General features: G+C 46.2%; 1 protein-coding gene across 6 annotated transcripts in view; it reads right to left on the reverse strand.

Annotated features, from left to right (window-relative positions):
- Window positions 1-496: 496 nt before the first annotated feature.
- The window catches only part of LOC103280078 (uncharacterized), a 57,973-nt gene continuing 42,404 nt past the window's right edge, over window positions 497-16,065 (reverse strand). For 4 of the 6 annotated variants that reach the window (XM_062981970.1, XM_062981968.1, XM_062981971.1 and 1 more), the window contains 19 exons: window positions 8,901-8,983; window positions 8,642-8,699; window positions 8,464-8,534; window positions 8,276-8,306; window positions 7,366-7,442; window positions 7,211-7,283; window positions 6,748-6,881; window positions 6,473-6,623; window positions 6,190-6,362; window positions 5,950-6,075; window positions 5,751-5,856; window positions 5,482-5,619; window positions 5,165-5,341; window positions 4,894-5,040; window positions 4,681-4,800; window positions 4,482-4,590; window positions 4,191-4,253; window positions 3,882-4,076; window positions 497-2,161 (listed from right to left, as the gene is read on the reverse strand). In XM_062981970.1, the coding sequence (XP_062838040.1) occupies window positions 3,889-4,076; window positions 4,191-4,253; window positions 4,482-4,590; window positions 4,681-4,800; window positions 4,894-5,040; window positions 5,165-5,341; window positions 5,482-5,619; window positions 5,751-5,856; window positions 5,950-6,075; window positions 6,190-6,362; window positions 6,473-6,623; window positions 6,748-6,881; window positions 7,211-7,283; window positions 7,366-7,442; window positions 8,276-8,306; window positions 8,464-8,534; window positions 8,642-8,699; window positions 8,901-8,983 (2,025 nt within the window). In that variant the 3' untranslated portion in view covers window positions 497-2,161; window positions 3,882-3,888. The remainder of the gene's footprint in view (window positions 2,162-3,881; window positions 4,077-4,190; window positions 4,254-4,481; window positions 4,591-4,680; window positions 4,801-4,893; window positions 5,041-5,164; window positions 5,342-5,481; window positions 5,620-5,750; window positions 5,857-5,949; window positions 6,076-6,189; window positions 6,363-6,472; window positions 6,624-6,747; window positions 6,882-7,210; window positions 7,284-7,365; window positions 7,443-8,275; window positions 8,307-8,463; window positions 8,535-8,641; window positions 8,700-8,900; window positions 8,984-16,065) is intronic. The other 2 variants (XM_062981972.1, XM_062981969.1) reach the window with 1 other exon arrangement.

Below are 16,065 nucleotides of genomic sequence, written 5' to 3' on the forward strand. Positions count from 1 at the left end.
GATCCCAGATTATTTGGCAGTGTAGACTCAAATAATCCAGTTTAAAGCAGATAATCTGGGATCAGATCCTGTGAAATAGGACAGTGTCGATCTCCCCTACACTTTAGTACTATCATCTTCTCTACCTTCTTCTTCTTAGGCCTTGTCTAAACTGCCATATAATCCATTTTGAAATACAGTTAATATGCATTCTGAAGCAGGATTATATGGCAGTTTAGATGGGGCCGACAGCCTTATCTACACTGTCATTTCATGCAGTTTGAACTGTATAATATATTCAGGTTGGATCTATACTGCCCTATATATCCAAGGATCTGATCCCAGACTATCTGTTTTTCCCAGACTCATAATAAGCAGACAATCTGGGATCAGGTCCTGGGATAGAAGGCAGTATAAACCCAGCCTCATACGCAGTTCAACCTGCATGAAAGGGTCAGTGTTGATGGGGCCTGAGTTTGGGTCTCCCTCCCCAAAGGAATTCATGGAAAATGCTAAATTAAAAGGAAAAGGTTATATTTATTCTAATAACACATTAAATAATATGGAAAATGCTAAATTAAAAGGAAAAGGCTATATTTATTCTAATTACACATTAAATAATATGGAAAATGCTAAATTAAAAATAAAGTATTACATTTATTCTAATTCTACATTAAATAATATAATGATATAATTTTAAATTACAATAAACCGAGAGTGGGGGGTTTCTTTCACTGAGCTGCTCAAGGGCGGCTCTTCCCCTCCGGCGCTGGGCTGTGAGTCCTGGGGTTTGCAGAGGAGGGAGGAGGGCCTTGGGAACCCTCCGCTGCAAGAGAGGCCTGGGCCTCCCTCCCTCCACGGCCAGCCCTGGATTCACAGGAGGCAGCCCTAGAAGCCAAAGGGGAAGAGCGGCGCTTTCGCAGGGGAGTGGAATCCTCTCCCACACAAGACAATAATAAATATATTAAAAACATACACATTTTAAAAACAGCACATACACATTTTTAAAAAAGTACATACACATTTTAAAATTTAACAATAAAACAAATAAAGAAGTCCTGTCTTCTGTCTTCTTCCTGCAGGCGCCAGTCAGGGTCCATGGATGTTACGTGTCCCTCGATGGTCACGGTCCCTCGAAGGTCAGGGCCCGGCACCCTTGTTGTTACGTCCCTCGATGACCAGGGTCCTTTGATGTCAACTGTCCCTCGGTGGTCAAGGTCCCTCGAAGGTCAGGGCCCGGGTCCCTTGATGGCATGTCCCTCGATGACCAGGGTCCTTTGATGGTGTGTCCCTCGGTGTTCCCACGAAGGTCACTGTCCCTTTCTTCATCCATCTGGAGTGGCCCTGCAAGAAGCGCAGAGTGGTGTCAATAGAGTCCGCCACCCCTCCTCCTCCTCCTTATTGGCTCCCAGCAGCCAGGCCTCCTTCCGGGTGAATCCAGGTGAGCAGAGAGGCAGGGGGGGGGGGGCAAGGGGAACCCAAGGGGGATCTCAGCCCATCGGGAGACACAGCACCATGGATGGAGAAATGGCCACCTTTCCCCAAATGGAGCTGAGCCTCCCGAGATGCCTGGACAGATGGAGGGGCTGAGACCCCCTGCCCCTCCCCTTGACCCTTTGGATGGGGTGGGGACAGAGGAGGGGGCAATGGGGTTGTTTGGGGGGGAAGGAGGAGGGAGGGGAGGAGGGGCGGCACATCTGGGTGGGCAAGAGGGAGGGAGAAGCGCCCTTGGTGGGATGCCACCTTGGAGAAGGGAGGGAGGGAGGGGGCGGTGGTGGCATCCCAGGCCGAGAGGGAGGGGTCAGGGAGGGGGCGTAGGTCAAAGGAGGCAGGGGCCCAGCCCAGGTGGAAGAGGAAGGCCCAGGGTGCAGGTGGTGGCCCCTCCCCTCCAGGCCCCCAAATCCCACACAGAAAAGAACAGAACAGAGCACAGCAGAGGGGCCTAGGTGGTCTTCCTTCTCTGCTCTGCTCTGCTCTGCTCTGCTCTGCTCCCAAGGGCCCCAGGGTGACAATGGGGCCCAGAATGGGAGCGGGGCTTCTCTGTGTGTGTGTGGGGGGGGGCAGGGCTTCCCTGGGCCAGGGCTGGGCAGACTCCCACCTCCTGAACGCTACTTCCCTTTGGTGATGCGGCACAGCTGGAGCGGAGGTGTTCCGGGCGGGCGCTCGTGGGATCGTGGTGTTCCTGCAAAAGGGAGAGAAAGCAGGGCTTGGGTCTCCTTCTACTGGTGCCTCTCTTTGGGCCTCAGCTGAAGGAGACCCCAAGGCGCACCTCCCTTGGCTCCCCTGCTCCCCTCTCTTCTCTTCTCCCCTCTCTTCTCTTCTCTCCTCTCTGCCCTAAGAGTCTCCGCTGCCTGTGTTTCCGTGTGCGCTTGGAGTCTCTACACTCCAGGCAGATCAGACCTAATACTGTTGACTGAGCTCCTTTTTTCCTTTCCTTTCCTTTCCTTTCCTCTCCTTTCTTCCTTTCCTTCCTTCCTTTCCTTCTTTTCTTCCTTTCCTTCTTTTCTTCCTTTCCTTTCCTTTCCTTTCCTTCCTTCCTTCCTTCCTTCCTTCCTTCCTTCCTTCCTTCCTTCCTTCCTTCCTTCCTTTCCTTTCCTTTCCTTTCCTTTCCTTTCCTTTCCTTTCCTTTCCTTTCCTTCTTTTCTTTCCTTTCCTTTCTTCCTTTCCTTCCTTCCTTTCCTTCTTTTCTTTCTTTCCTTTCCTTCCTTTCCTTCCTTCCTTCCTTTCCTTTCCTTCTTTTCTTTTCTTTCCTTTCCTTCTTTCCTTCATTCTTTTTTTCTTTCTTTCCTTCCTTCTTTCCTTCTTTCTTTCTTTCTTTCTTTCTTTCTTTCTTTCTTTCTTTCTTTCTTTCTTTCTTCCTTTCCTTCCTTCCTTCCTTCCTTCCTCCTTTCCTTCTTTCTTTTTCTTCCTTCCTTCCTTCCTTCCTTCCTTTCCTTCATTCTTTTTTCTTTCTTTCCTTCTTTTTTCTTCTTTTTTTCCTTCCTTCTTTCCTTCCTTCTTTCTTTTCTTTCTTTCCTTTCTTTCTTTCTTTCTTTCTTTCTTTCTTTCTTTCTTTCTTTCTTTCTTTCTTTCTTTCCTCCTTTCCTTCTTTCTCTTTCTTTCTTTCTTTCTTTCTTTCTTTCTTTCTTTCTCTTTCTTTCTTTCTTTCTTTCTTGCTTTCTTTCTTCCTTTCTTTCTTTCCTTCATTCTTTTTTCTTTCTTTCCTTCTTCTTTTCTTTTTTCCTTCCTTCTTTCCTTCCTTCTTTCTTTCCTTTTCTTTCCTTCATTCTTTTTTCTTTCCTTCCTTCTTTTTTTCTTCTTTTTTCTTTCTTTCTTTCCTCCTTTCCTTCTTTCTCTTCCTTCCTTCCTTCCTTTCCTTCATTCTTTTTTCTTTCTTTCTTTCTTCCTTTCTTTCCTTCATTCTTTTTTCTTTCCTTCCTTCTTTTTTTCTTCTTTTTTCCTTCCTTCTTTCCTTCCTTCTTTCTTTCCTTTTCTTTCTTTCCTCCTTTCCTTCCTTCCTCCTTTCCTTCTTTCTCTTTCTTCCTTCCTTCCTTCCTTCCTTCCTTCCTTCCTTCCTTCCTTTCCTTCTTGCTTTCTTTCTTTCCTTTCCTTCCTTCCATCCTTCCTTCCTTCCTCCCTTCCTTCCTCCCTCCCTTCCTTCCATCAGTCCCACTAACCCTCCCTCCTTCCCTTTCTCCCTCCTTCCTTCTCTCTTTTTTCCACCCTCCCTCCCTCTCCCCATTTCCTCCCTCACTCCCTCCTTCCTTTCTCCATCCTCCCTTCCTTCTCTCCCTCTATTCCTCCTACAACCCTTCTTACCTCCTCCCTCCCTTCCCCATTGCTTCCTCTTTTCCCTCCTTCCTCCATTTCCTCTTCCCCCTCCCTTCCTCCCTCCTCCTTCTTTTCCTCCCTCCCTCTCTTACCAGTCCATCAGGCGGGTGGCCTCTTGGCGTACTCTGGGGGGTACCTCTCCCGCCTGCAGGGAGCCGCCAAGCGCCGAAGAGCAGCCCGCAGCCCGTGTCGGTGGTGTAGGGCAGTGACCCTGGCAAGGATGGTCTTAGTCTCCCTGCCAACTCGCCTGACTTCAGGGTCACGGTCTTCAAGGAGGTTGATCAGCCCTGGAAGGAAGAGAGGAAAGGAGGAGGAAAGGCAGGTTAGTAGGTGAGGGGTGGCCCATGGACCCCCCGGGAGGCTCTCTCCCCAAGGCCCAGCGCCTCTCAGGCCCCACTTACAGGCGTGGTAGGTGTAGAGGTTCCTGTCGGCACACATCTTGTAGTTCTTGTGCAGAATGTGGCCTGGAGAGAAGAGAGGGACCACTTCCATGAGCAAAGACCCCCACACTAGACCCAAGGAAGGGGAAGACCCAGAGGGCCCAGGGGGAGGAAGGGGAACCTGAACTTTGTTCTCCCCAAAGAGGCTCAGGATCCCCAGAAGGGGGGAAGAGGCCCCTCCTGCTGCCCCAAAGGCGGATCTGGAGGCCAGGAGTGGGCACAAAGGGGGCCAAGACCCTCCCAGTTCCTTACCGACTAACATGGCTGCCACCTTTCTAGCCGATGGACGTTGGCTTTTAAAGATACGGAGGCAGCCATACACCTGTTCCTCCAACTCTTTCCTGGGGCGGCAATGATGGATCTAGAGAAGAGACAGGGGTCAAAAAGGGGGCTCCTTCTGCCCACCGGGCATAAGGACCCTTGACTCCCATGCCTCAGGGTGGGCACTCACCAGGCGCTTGGAGATCTTATGCAGCAGCTCCTGCAAGCTGAAGGTGTCCTCCGCCAGAACGCTGTCCTTCAGGTGCCAATTCAGGACGTCCGCCGCCTCCCTGAGGGTCTCCCTCGCAGTCTGCAAAGAAAAGAAGAAAGCTGAGTCAGTTCCACTTTCCTTCCTACCTTCCCTCCCTCCTGAGCCCCAGCACTGGGCCTCCCTCCTGCCTACCTTGGCCACCTCCTCATCCTCATCCTCCACATGCATCAGCACCACCAGGAGGTCACTGATGGTTTGACGCTCCTGAAGAGGATGTCCCGGGCGCCAGATGAAATGCCGGAAGCATTCGAGGGCTGCCGTTCGGATGTTGGCCGCCTCCTAAAAGGGAGAAGGAAAAGGAGACCCTATACTCCCTGTTTCTTCGCATGAAGCCCCTTCTCAGGGCTTGGGGAGAGGGGGGAGCCAGCGCCCTCCCCAAAAAGGCCCAGGGGTTAAGACTCACATGGTGGAAGAGGCGGCGGCATGTGGCAGTTAGGTGAACCTTCGCAAGGGCCCGGTCTTCAATATGCAGCAGGGGCTCCAGCTGGCCAGCCAGGTTCAGGAACTCCATGGCGATGTTAGTGTGCGGTGATTGCATTCCGCCGATGATGCCGTCTAGGAGTTCCTGAAGGCCCATGGTCTGAAAAGAGAGAGAAAGGAGGATACATTCAATGCAGAGAACTCCCGACCATAGGCCTTCCCCCTTATTTGGGGAAGGTCCTTCCTATGATCACAAGAGCCTCTCTCTGGTGCGTAGAGCCTGGGCTCTGCCTGGCTTACCTCCCAGTATGTCTCGCAGAGCAGGAGAAGGCCCTGCCTGCTCTGATGTTGGACGGCCAGGCTGTGATGTTGAAGCCAGGCCGTCAGCAGTGCCCAGGCCTTCTCCGAGGAGTGTGGGCGCTGGCCGATCTTCAGCAGCTGAAAGACAAGAAGAGAAGCATGAAGGGCTGGAGCTAGGAAGGGAAGCACTGCCTCTCCTCTCCTTGTCTCCCCAGCCTTGCCCTAAGGCCCCTTCCAACCCATAACCCTGGCTGAACAACCCTTCTCACCTGGACGTAGAAGGCCACCACGCCGGCCGAATGCTCCAGCGGCGCTTCTTTCTCCCAGATGGAATGCAGGTGCTGGACTAGGGAGGAGGAGGACTTGAGGAGGCTCCTGGAAGACAAGAAAGACCCCTGTGAGGGAACCCAGCCAGAGAGAACAAGCTGGGCTTCCTCCCTGAACCTCCATCAGCCCTTAGCTCCTTACCGCAACTGGAGGGCTATCCCCTCAGGGCAGATGCTTGGGTCGTCTTCTAGCATCCACTCGGAGGTCCTGTTGAAGGACTTCGGTGCCACCCTCTTCACTAGCACGATGATGATATTCGCCAGTTCTCTGAAAAAGAAAGAAAGAAAAAGGCTTACTTACTAGTGAAGGGTCTGAGTCCCCCTTCAGCCCCCCAAAAGGGCTGGGAGTCCTGCAGACCCTTCCTCCCCACCCTCTCCTTACTCTGGAGGAACGTAGCTGTTGCTCCGGTTCCTGCTGGGTGCCTCCAACCCAGGCCTTGTGACCTCAATGAAGTTGGTCACCAAGGCGAGCAGAAGCTCCAGGAACCACCCCTCCAGGCGCGTGCTGTCCCTGATGTGTCTGACGATCCCGCCGATGGCCCGCGTCGCTCTTGCCTGTGGAGAGAAAGAAGGAGGCTCAAATGCAAGGAAAGGTCAAGAAAGAGGGGGCCCCGTTCTCCTTCCCCAGCCCCCTAAAAACAGGGTGCAGGTGGGGAGGTCCTTACCGTGACTGCATCAAAAGTAGGGCTGCCCTGTTCCTCGCCCTCCTGGGCCAGCCAAGGTCCCTCCTTTACCTTGGCCAGGAACAGGTCCAGCGCCGCTTCCAGGCAACAATATGGTGAATTGAGTACGGCGCTTACTAATTCACCACATGCCCTGTGAATGAAGAAAGGGAAGAGGGAGCCAAGGTCAGGGTCAGCCTTGGCTCCAACCCTATGGGGAGACCGCTCAGGGCCCCCTGGGAATAGGGGAGTGGCACCCCCAGGCCCAGCTCCCTTACCTCCCGCCGGACTCCAGAAAGTGGTCCGTGGCCATCTTTAGATGTTTTCGGGCCACGTAATCCACTGCCTGCGTGACCTCTGCAGAGGAGGAACTGCAGACCAGCAGGCAAAGATGGTGTAGGTGTTGTTTTGCCTGTGAAGAAAAAAGAAGAAGAGAAACAATGGCACCTGGCAGCCATGGAAAGGCTCCTGGGCCAAAAGTGCAGGGAGAGCAGTGGCAGGTGAATGCGTGTGTGATGCTTGCTGGAAGGAACTGGGCATTGGGGTCCCTACATACCTTTCCAGTGGCCAAAGAGACCACTGGGGAATGGCAGGAGTTGAGAAGAGCAGCCTACCTGAAGGCTGGACATCTCTCGACAAACCTGCCATCTAGAAGGTCGATGGGGCATCCTGAGAAAGGCGTTGGGCGATGCCTCCTTGGTGGTGGCTGCAGGCCTCGCCAGGAGGAACTCTAAGCTTTACCTGTTCTGGGTCCAGGGAGGACCATCTCCTCGGGTGCAGGGCAGGATCTTCATCTTCGCCGGGTCCTACGGAGCTGGAAGAGAGGCACAAGAGGTGAGACCTGGTAAGACAAGAAGGGGGGCAATGGTCACCCCTCCTGGCGAAGGGCAACGCACCTGCTTGTACTGGGGAGAGGGTCCCACACCTCATCCTCCAGGCTGGGGATGTCAGTCAGCGTTGCCGCTTCGGAGTCCTGTAAAAGACAAGGGAGAAGAGGAGTGAAATTGGGGCTGCCCCCTTCCCTCATGGGTGTGGGGCCAAAAGGGAAGGAATGGGAAGACAGCCCAGGGGAGGAAGACTAGAGTAGGAGTTGGGAATCACCCTGGACCACTCAAGTCTAGATGTAGTCAGATAGATGATAGGACTAGATTGAGGGAATCCTTTCCCTGTTTCCAAAGCATGCCCAGATAGGCTCTACTGTGTTTCCCCTCTTTCTATCCTGTTTACCTCACATCCCTTACTTTGATGTCAGTAGAAATGTGAATCTTCAGGGACACTAACTTCTCATTGGTCAGAATGTTTTATGGCCCCAATAAACTGGACCATGAGTTCGGAACCATTTTGGTTCAGTTTCTTCTCTCTTTGTTCTTCAAGCTAATAGCAGCATCTTGCTGTCCCTCTAGGCAAGATGTGACTATCTAGATGTTTGTTATTTTTCCTTTCTTATTTTTCCTTAGAAACTAGTCTAGAAAGCTAGACAGCTCCCAAACCTTTCTATCTACAATGGAATTCTTTTTACCTGAATAAATGTTTTTTGAACTTTTACTGAGCCTCTGCAATCGATAGCCATCCTAACAGAAAAAGGCTTCTCTTTGCTCACCGTGTAAGTATCTGCTGTTTTTGAAAGTCTGCTTTTGCTACTCTGCTACACTTTTGGTGGAATCTCCCCCAGAAAGGGATAAATTGAGTCTAACGGCTCAGAGATTACCACAATAAAAGGTGTGGTGGGGAGAGGAAAAGAGGTGTGGGGATGGAGAGGAAGCAGCCCCCCCCCCCCCGTTTTGATCACCCTCTTCCCTCTCTTACCGTCGATGTCTTCAGAGGGGGCTCATGGACACTGCAAGGAGAGAGACAAGAAAGCAAGGTCAGAAGAAGTTCTCTCCTATCTCTCAGGTGGAGCCCACCAAACCCCCTGGAATAGGGCTGCATGCGAGGCCCCCTTGGCCTCACTTGGGGGGTAGAGGGGACCTCCGCCTGCCATGGGAAGGACCTACCTCTCTGTATCGAGGGCCCGGGCCGCCCCCTCCTCCAGGACCTCCGAAGGGATCCCAACTTCCTTTGAACCCTGTTGAGGAGAAAGAAGAGAGAAGTGGATGCTCTGAGCAAGAACCCATCTCCCGAAGGAAGGAGAAAGGCAAGCTCTTCCCTTTCCAGCCCCCTTCTTTCACTCACCAACTCTATGGGTTGTTTGTCCTTTGGTGAAGTCAGGATTTGCTCCGAGAGGAAGCTGCTAGAAGGACAAGGGAAAGAAGAAGAGTTTGAGATCCCTGGCCGCCTTCTCCCTTCCATTCCCAAGGCCAGCCCCATCCCAAGGCCCTTGCCAGCCCCTGGGAAGAAGGCGGCGTCCTGGGATGCCCCCCTCCAGATCTCTGGGCCCCAAAAACCCCAACCCCCAGCCTGGCCTTCCCCCCAAAACATGAATAGGAGGTACCTCTCTGCACTCTCTGAGGTCTGGTTCTTACGCTCCGCCTGAAGGCTGCTAGCCTCCCAGGGGAGCTTCTCTCTCCCCAGAAACTGCAAAGAAAGAAAGGGAAACTCAAGGTTCCACCAAAGAAGGGCTTCTCTGTGTCAATCTCCCTCTTTCCACCCCCCTCTGTTTCTAAGAACTGGAATCCCCAGTAAAGTTTGGACTGTCACCCCCAGCATTCTTCCCCATTGACTACACTGCCAGAGGCTGCTAGGATTTGTCAACAGCCTTCTTGAATTGCTTTGCTCAGAACTGGACACAGGGTTATTCCAAGTGAAGAAGTCTGAGCAAAGCAAAGCAAAGTGAGACTACAGTAGAGTCTCATTTATCCAATGTTCTGGATTATCCAATGCATTTTTGTAGTCAATGTTTTCAATACATCGTGATATTTTGGTGCTAAATTCGTAAATACAGTAATTACTACATAGCATTACTGCATATTGAACTACTTTTTCTGTCAAATTTGTTGTATAACATGATGTTTTGGTGCTTAATTTGTAAAATCATAACCTAATTTGATGTTTAAAAGGCTTTTCCTTAACCCCTCCTTATTATCCAATATATTCGTTCATCCAACGTTCTGCCAGCCCGTTTATGTTGGATAAGTGAGACTCTACTGTATTATTTATTTATTTATTTATTTGCTACATTTATATGCCGCCCTTCTCACCCCGAAGGGGACTCAGAGCGGCTTACAAATTAAATTTACATACAATATTATATTATTAGCATAGTACAATACTGGCAATAAATTACTATATTGTACTCTATCTATATATTGTAATATTATTAGTAATATTACATGTAAAATATAATATATAATTAATATTATTATATTGTATTATTAGTATTATATCGTATTACAATATAATATTATGAATATTATATGTATATACAATATGTTATAATTATTATATATTATTGTAAATTATATTGTGTGTGTGTGTGTATATATATATATATATATATAGGAGCCCCGGTGGCAGAGTGTGTAAAAGCACTGAGCTGGAGACCGAACGGTCCCAGGTTCAAGCCCCGGGAGCGGCGTGAGCGGCCGCTGTTAGCTCCAGCTCCTGCCAACCTAGCAGTTCGAAAACATGCCTATGTGAGTAGATCAATAGGTACCGCTCCCGCGGGAAGGTAACGGTGCTCCATGCAGTCATGCCGGCCACATGACCCTGGAGGTGTCTATTGACAACGCCGGCTCTTCGCCTTAGAAATAGAGATGAGCACCAACCCCCAGAGTCAGACATGACTGGACTTAACGTCAGGGGAAAACCTTTACCTTTACTCTCTCTCTCTCTCTCTCTCTCTCTCTCTCTCTCTCTCTCTCTCTCTCTCTCTATATATATATATATATATATATATATATCTAGCATAGCATGTTAGGACTAGGACTTCCCTCCATCTCAACACTATGCTTCTATTGATGCAACCTAGAATCGCATGGGCTTTTTAAGCTGCTGCATCACACCCTTGACTCGTGTTCAGTTTGCGGTCTATTAAAACTCCTAAGTCCTTTTCACATGGATTCCATCATCCAAGTCCTCACTGAAGACGATGCATAGCCTTAAAGGCCCAGGACAGGACCCTCTTGATGGTGCCCCACTGGTCCCTTCTCTCCAGGATGAAGAAAGAGGAGCCACTGGACAGAAGCATCCTCTGGCTTCGGCCTGTGAAACAATTCCTGATCTACCTGACAGGAGCACTGTCTCGCCCACATTCTACTGGCTTCTGTGTGTCTTGGGGAACCTTCCCAAAGGCCTTCCTGAAATCAAGATGTGCTGCACCCACAGCATCCCCTTCATTCACCAAGATTGTGAGATTTTCAAAGAAAGTGTGTGGGAGTTTTCTTCTCTGGAGGCTTCTAGGCAGAGGTTGGATGTGTCAAAAGGGATGGACATCTGTTAGGAGGGATTGGGTGGGCCTTCCTGTCTGGCAGAAGGGGTTGGGCTGGATGGCCCTTGGGGCTCCTTCTATTTATTTCCCATATTTGTACCCTGCCCTTCTCACCCTGAAAAGGACTCAACAGGCAACAATTCGATGTTAACAACACACAATTCCAAAATAAACAATTACAGTAGAGTCTCACTTATCCAACACTAGCTTATCCAACGTTCTGGATTATCCAACGCATTTTTGTAGTCAATGTTTTCAATATATCGTGATATTTTGGTGCTAAATTCGTAAATACAGTAAATACAGCATAACATTACTGTGTATTGAACTACTTTTTCTGTCAAATTTGTTGTATAACATGATGTTTTGGTGCTTAATTTGTAAAATCATAACCTAATTTGATGTTTAATAGGCTTTTCCTTAATCTCTTCTTATTATCCAACATATTCGCTTATCCAACGTTCTGCCGGCCCGTTTATGTTGGATAAGTGAGACTCTACTGTACAATTAAAATTGAAACAATTAAAACATCAATTAAAATCATGCAAATTCAAATAATAGTCCAAGGCCCACCCTTTAGTCTTTTTTATTGTTATTTTATTGTTTTATCCCACTCCCACCCTCCCCTCCTTATACATGCAATTTATACAGTAAACTACAGAAGTTACATTTGAAATACATTTGAGTCCCCTTCGGGGTGAGAAAGGTGGGGTATAAATGGGGCAAATAAATAAATAAATAAATATCGATTTCGGTCCAATTTTTTCCACTCCACATCTTAGCATATTTTCTAAATAATTCCTAACTGGTTCCCACGTCCTCTTAATGATTGTAACCTTTTCAATTTTATTTATATTGTTCCATTTGCAATTTGTTATTTTCACATTTAACATATTATTTATATACTTATACCAATTCATCAGTGTCTATTTTGTTTTACCTTTCCAATCCCTCACTAAAATAATTTGCGCACATGCTATGAATTTGTCAACCAATTTTTCTTTTTTTATATTCTTCACTCCTGTTATCCTTGCAAGTAGTACATTTCTATTAACTATTGCTATTTGTAGATTTAACATTATATTGATTTCTGCTTCAATCATTCTGCAGTATTTTGTCTGAATGCATCTCCCTCTATGAACCATTGCGGAGATTAAGATCTTCCGGGTTTTAAATAATGGTTTTAATGTAAAGATAACTGATTTTAGTGTTTATGTATTTTTATGGTTTATTTTATGTTCTGGCATTGAATATTTGCTATACCAAATACCAAATGTATTTAATGCTTAGACCATAGGTCTTTCGCATGCAAGACAAACAAACAAATACACAAAAGCCAGACCATCAAATACAATATAAAACATGCCATTAAAACCCTATATAAATCATTAAAACATTAAAATGCTGCAAATATCAATGTCAGGATATGCCCTTCAAATACTACATATTTCATGGATTAGCACCAACATAATTAAAAACAAGATAAAACCAAGTAAGTACAGCATTATTAAAACCCAAGCAGGGAACACATTGGATATAAAAAAACACTATTAGTTAAAAGCATGGTTTTAAATAATGGTTTTAATGTGAAGATAACTTATTTTTGTCTTTATGTATTTTTATGGTTTATTTTATGTTCTGGCATTGAATGTTTGCTATATATATGTTGTGCTCCACCCTGAGTCCCCTTCGAGGTGAGAAGGGAAGAATATAATAATAATAATAATAATAATAATAATAATAATAATAATAATTTATTTTTCTATCCTGCCACCATCTCCCCAAAGGGACTTGGGGCGGCTAACATGGTGCCAAGCCCAAAACAAAACAAATATGACAGTTAAAACCAATATACTGTATATACTCGAGTATAAGCCTAGTTTTTCAGCCCTTTTTTAGGACTGAAAAAGCCCCCCTCGGCTTATACTCGGGTGAGGGTCCTGGTTGGCTTATATTTGGGTCAGCTTATACTCGGGAATATATGGTACATTTATTATTTTTCTCTATTATTATTGGTATTATTACATTTATTATTTTTCTCTATTATTGTTACTACTATTACATTTATTTTACTCTATTTTTATTATTATTAATACAGTTATTATTTCACTCTGATCTTATTATTATTATATTTATTATTTTACTCTATTACAACATGTATTATTTTCCTGTATTATTATTTATTATTATTATGACATGTATTATTTTACTCTATTATTATTAAAAGGATACATAAGCACATTTACATTGAAGAAGATGAGAAAAATGATTTAATCAGAGTTGGACAATCTTATCTTAAATTAGAGCTTTATGTAAATATTCAAAAACATTTAACCTACTGATGCTTCAATTAATGTAATTTTATTGGTATCTGTTTTTATTTCTGAAATTTACCACTATCGGCTTATACTGGAGTCAATGTTTTCCCAGTTTTTTTGTGGTAAAAATAGGTGCCTCGGCTTATATTCGGATCGGCTTATACTCGAGGATATACAGTCATCAATGTGTTACAAATACACATGTTCATAGAAAGCCTAGCTCTTATACTCAAGGTTTGTGAGTCCAGTGATACAAAGTTCATGTTCCACATAGAAGACTGTGCATTCAAACCTATATGTCCAAGTTTGTAAATCCTTTTTGAATCCAAAATTTTAAATAAATCCAAAGTTTATAACCATCCACGACCAGTTTTGACTGTGTAGTCTTCCTCAGGTGGTAATTTACAAAGGTACAGAAAACCTAAAATAGCTAATTTTCCACTGTAGCAAGTTCTTCAAGTAAATAAATTTAATGTATAAGTATCATTGACGAAGTATACAAGTGTTTTATAGCCACTCATATGTATTCCCTGTAGGTACACTCCATCGATGATACTTATACATTAGGTGACCTTGGGTAAGTCACACTTTCTCAGCCTCAGAGGAAAGCAGCAGCATCCTCTCTTTGAACAAGTCTTGCCAAGCAACTCCTGTGATTGGATTACCATAAGTTAGTAAGTAACTTTATTTTTCTACCCTGCCACCATCTCCCGGCAGGGACTCTGGGAGGCTACATGGGTCAGAAGCCCAAAATACAAAACAATAAATCAGTTAAAACACATTGCAATGCAAACACAATAAAATCAGCAGTTATACAAAACAGTTACCTTAACCAAAACAATACAGTAAATCATAAAATCTCAGTTAACATATAAATCAGATAAAAATAAGATCAGTTAGAATAAAATAAAATAAAATGGGACACCAGTTTGATGGAGGGGATGGCATGGTTAGGAATGGCTTGAAGGCACAATGACCTAATCTAACCTAAAACTAGGAAATGAAGCACCTAAATACAGTAGAGTCTCACTTATCCAACACTCGCTTATCCAACGTTCTGGATTATCCAACGCATTTTTGTAGTCAATGTTTTCAATATATCGTGATATTTTGGTGCAAAATTCATAAATACAGTAATTACTACATAGTATTACTGCGTATTGAACTACTTTTTTTGCCAAATTTGTTGTCTAACATGATGTTTTGGTGCTTCATTTGTAAAATCATAACCTAATTTGATGTTTAATAGGCTTTTCCTTAATGCGTCCTTATTATCCAACATATTCGCTTATCCAACATTCTGCCGGCCCGTTTATGTTGGATAAGTGAGACTCTACTGTATTAGGAATAATGTTTTTATTCTGTGTGATAGTGGAATCAATTACAGTAGAGTCTCACTTATCCAACACTCGCTTATCCAACATTCTGGATTATCCAACGCATTTTTGTAGTCAATGTTTTCAATAAATCGTAATATTTTGGTGCTAAATTCGTAAATACAGTATTATTACATAACATTATCGTGTACTGAAATGCTTTTTCTATCCATTTGTTGTAAAGCATGATATTTTGGTGCTTAATTTGTAAAATTATAACCTAATTTGATGTGTAATAGGCTTTTCCTTAATCCCTCCTTATTATCCAATATATTCACTTATCCAACGTTCTGCCGGCCAGTTTATGTTGGATAAGTGAGACGCTACTGTATATGGGACTGTTGTGGACTTTTCTTGTAGCTTTGAACCCTGGCTGATTCCTGCTTGGTGGAATATTTTGTTGGGAGGAGTTAGCTGGCCCTGATTGTTTCCTGTCTGCAATTCACCTGTTTTCAAATTGTTATTCTTTATTTACTGTCCTGGTTTTAATTTTTTTGTAATTCTTAGAGCCAGGATTAGGAGGTTTTGTGGGAGCCAGTGGGAGTTTTGTGGGAGCCTGGGAGGGCGCTGAGTGGAACACTACAAATCACCTTTAGTGAGAAGCTTATCTTGCGACCTTTATGAGGACCACATTACCATTTCACAGATGGGAAAACTGAAAGTATAAAACAGCTAGACTTGTTTCCTTGAACTAAGATTTGAAGACTTGAAGATCAACACCACGTGTGGGAAAACTTTGGCCCTTCAAGTGTTTCGGCTATTAGTGTCTCGGGCGCTGGCCGCTAGGGGCGCTGTCGAGGCGTCGACAGCAGCCCATAGCGCCACAGCAGAGATTGCCCAATTCTCCCTTCGTTCCTGGACGCGGCCGCAGCTCGCCCTGGCGACCTGCGGCCGCGTCCAGGAACGAAGGGAGAATTGGGCAATCTCTGCTGTGGCGCTATGGGCTGCTGTCGACGCCTCGACAGCGCCCCTAGCGGCCAGCGCCCGAGGCCGCCGCTTCAGCAGCCTCATATGTCCATATGGGCGTGCACACAGCAGAGATCGCCCAATTCTCCCTTCCTGGACGCGGCCGCAGGTCGCCAGGGCGAGCTGCGGCCACGTCCAGGAACGAAGGGAGGTTTGGGCGATCTCTGCTGTGTGCGTGCACACAGCAGAGATCGCCCAATTCTCCCTTCCTGGACGCGGCCGCAGGTCGCCAGGGCGAGCTGCGGCCGCGTCCAGGAACGAAGGGAGAATTGGGCAATCTCTGCTGTGGCGCTATGGGCTGCTGTCGACGCTTCGACAGCGCCCCTAGCGGCCAGCGCCCGAGGCCGCCGCTTCAGCAGCCTCATATGTCCAACCGGCCCTGATTATAAGAGCAAGTACCAGTTGTTACAAAATGGATCTTGGAGCCCTCGTGGACAAGTTAAACATGAGCCAACACTGTGGCAGTGCTTTAAAAATCCAATGGGATTTTGGCCTGTATCAATAGGAGTATCTAGATCCAGGGAAGTCATGCTATTCTGATATTCCAGGGAAGTCATGCTATTCTACTCC

This window comes from Anolis carolinensis, chromosome 5 (assembly GCF_035594765.1).
Source record: "Anolis carolinensis isolate JA03-04 chromosome 5, rAnoCar3.1.pri, whole genome shotgun sequence".
Classification (NCBI taxonomy): Eukaryota; Metazoa; Chordata; class Lepidosauria; order Squamata; family Dactyloidae; genus Anolis; species Anolis carolinensis.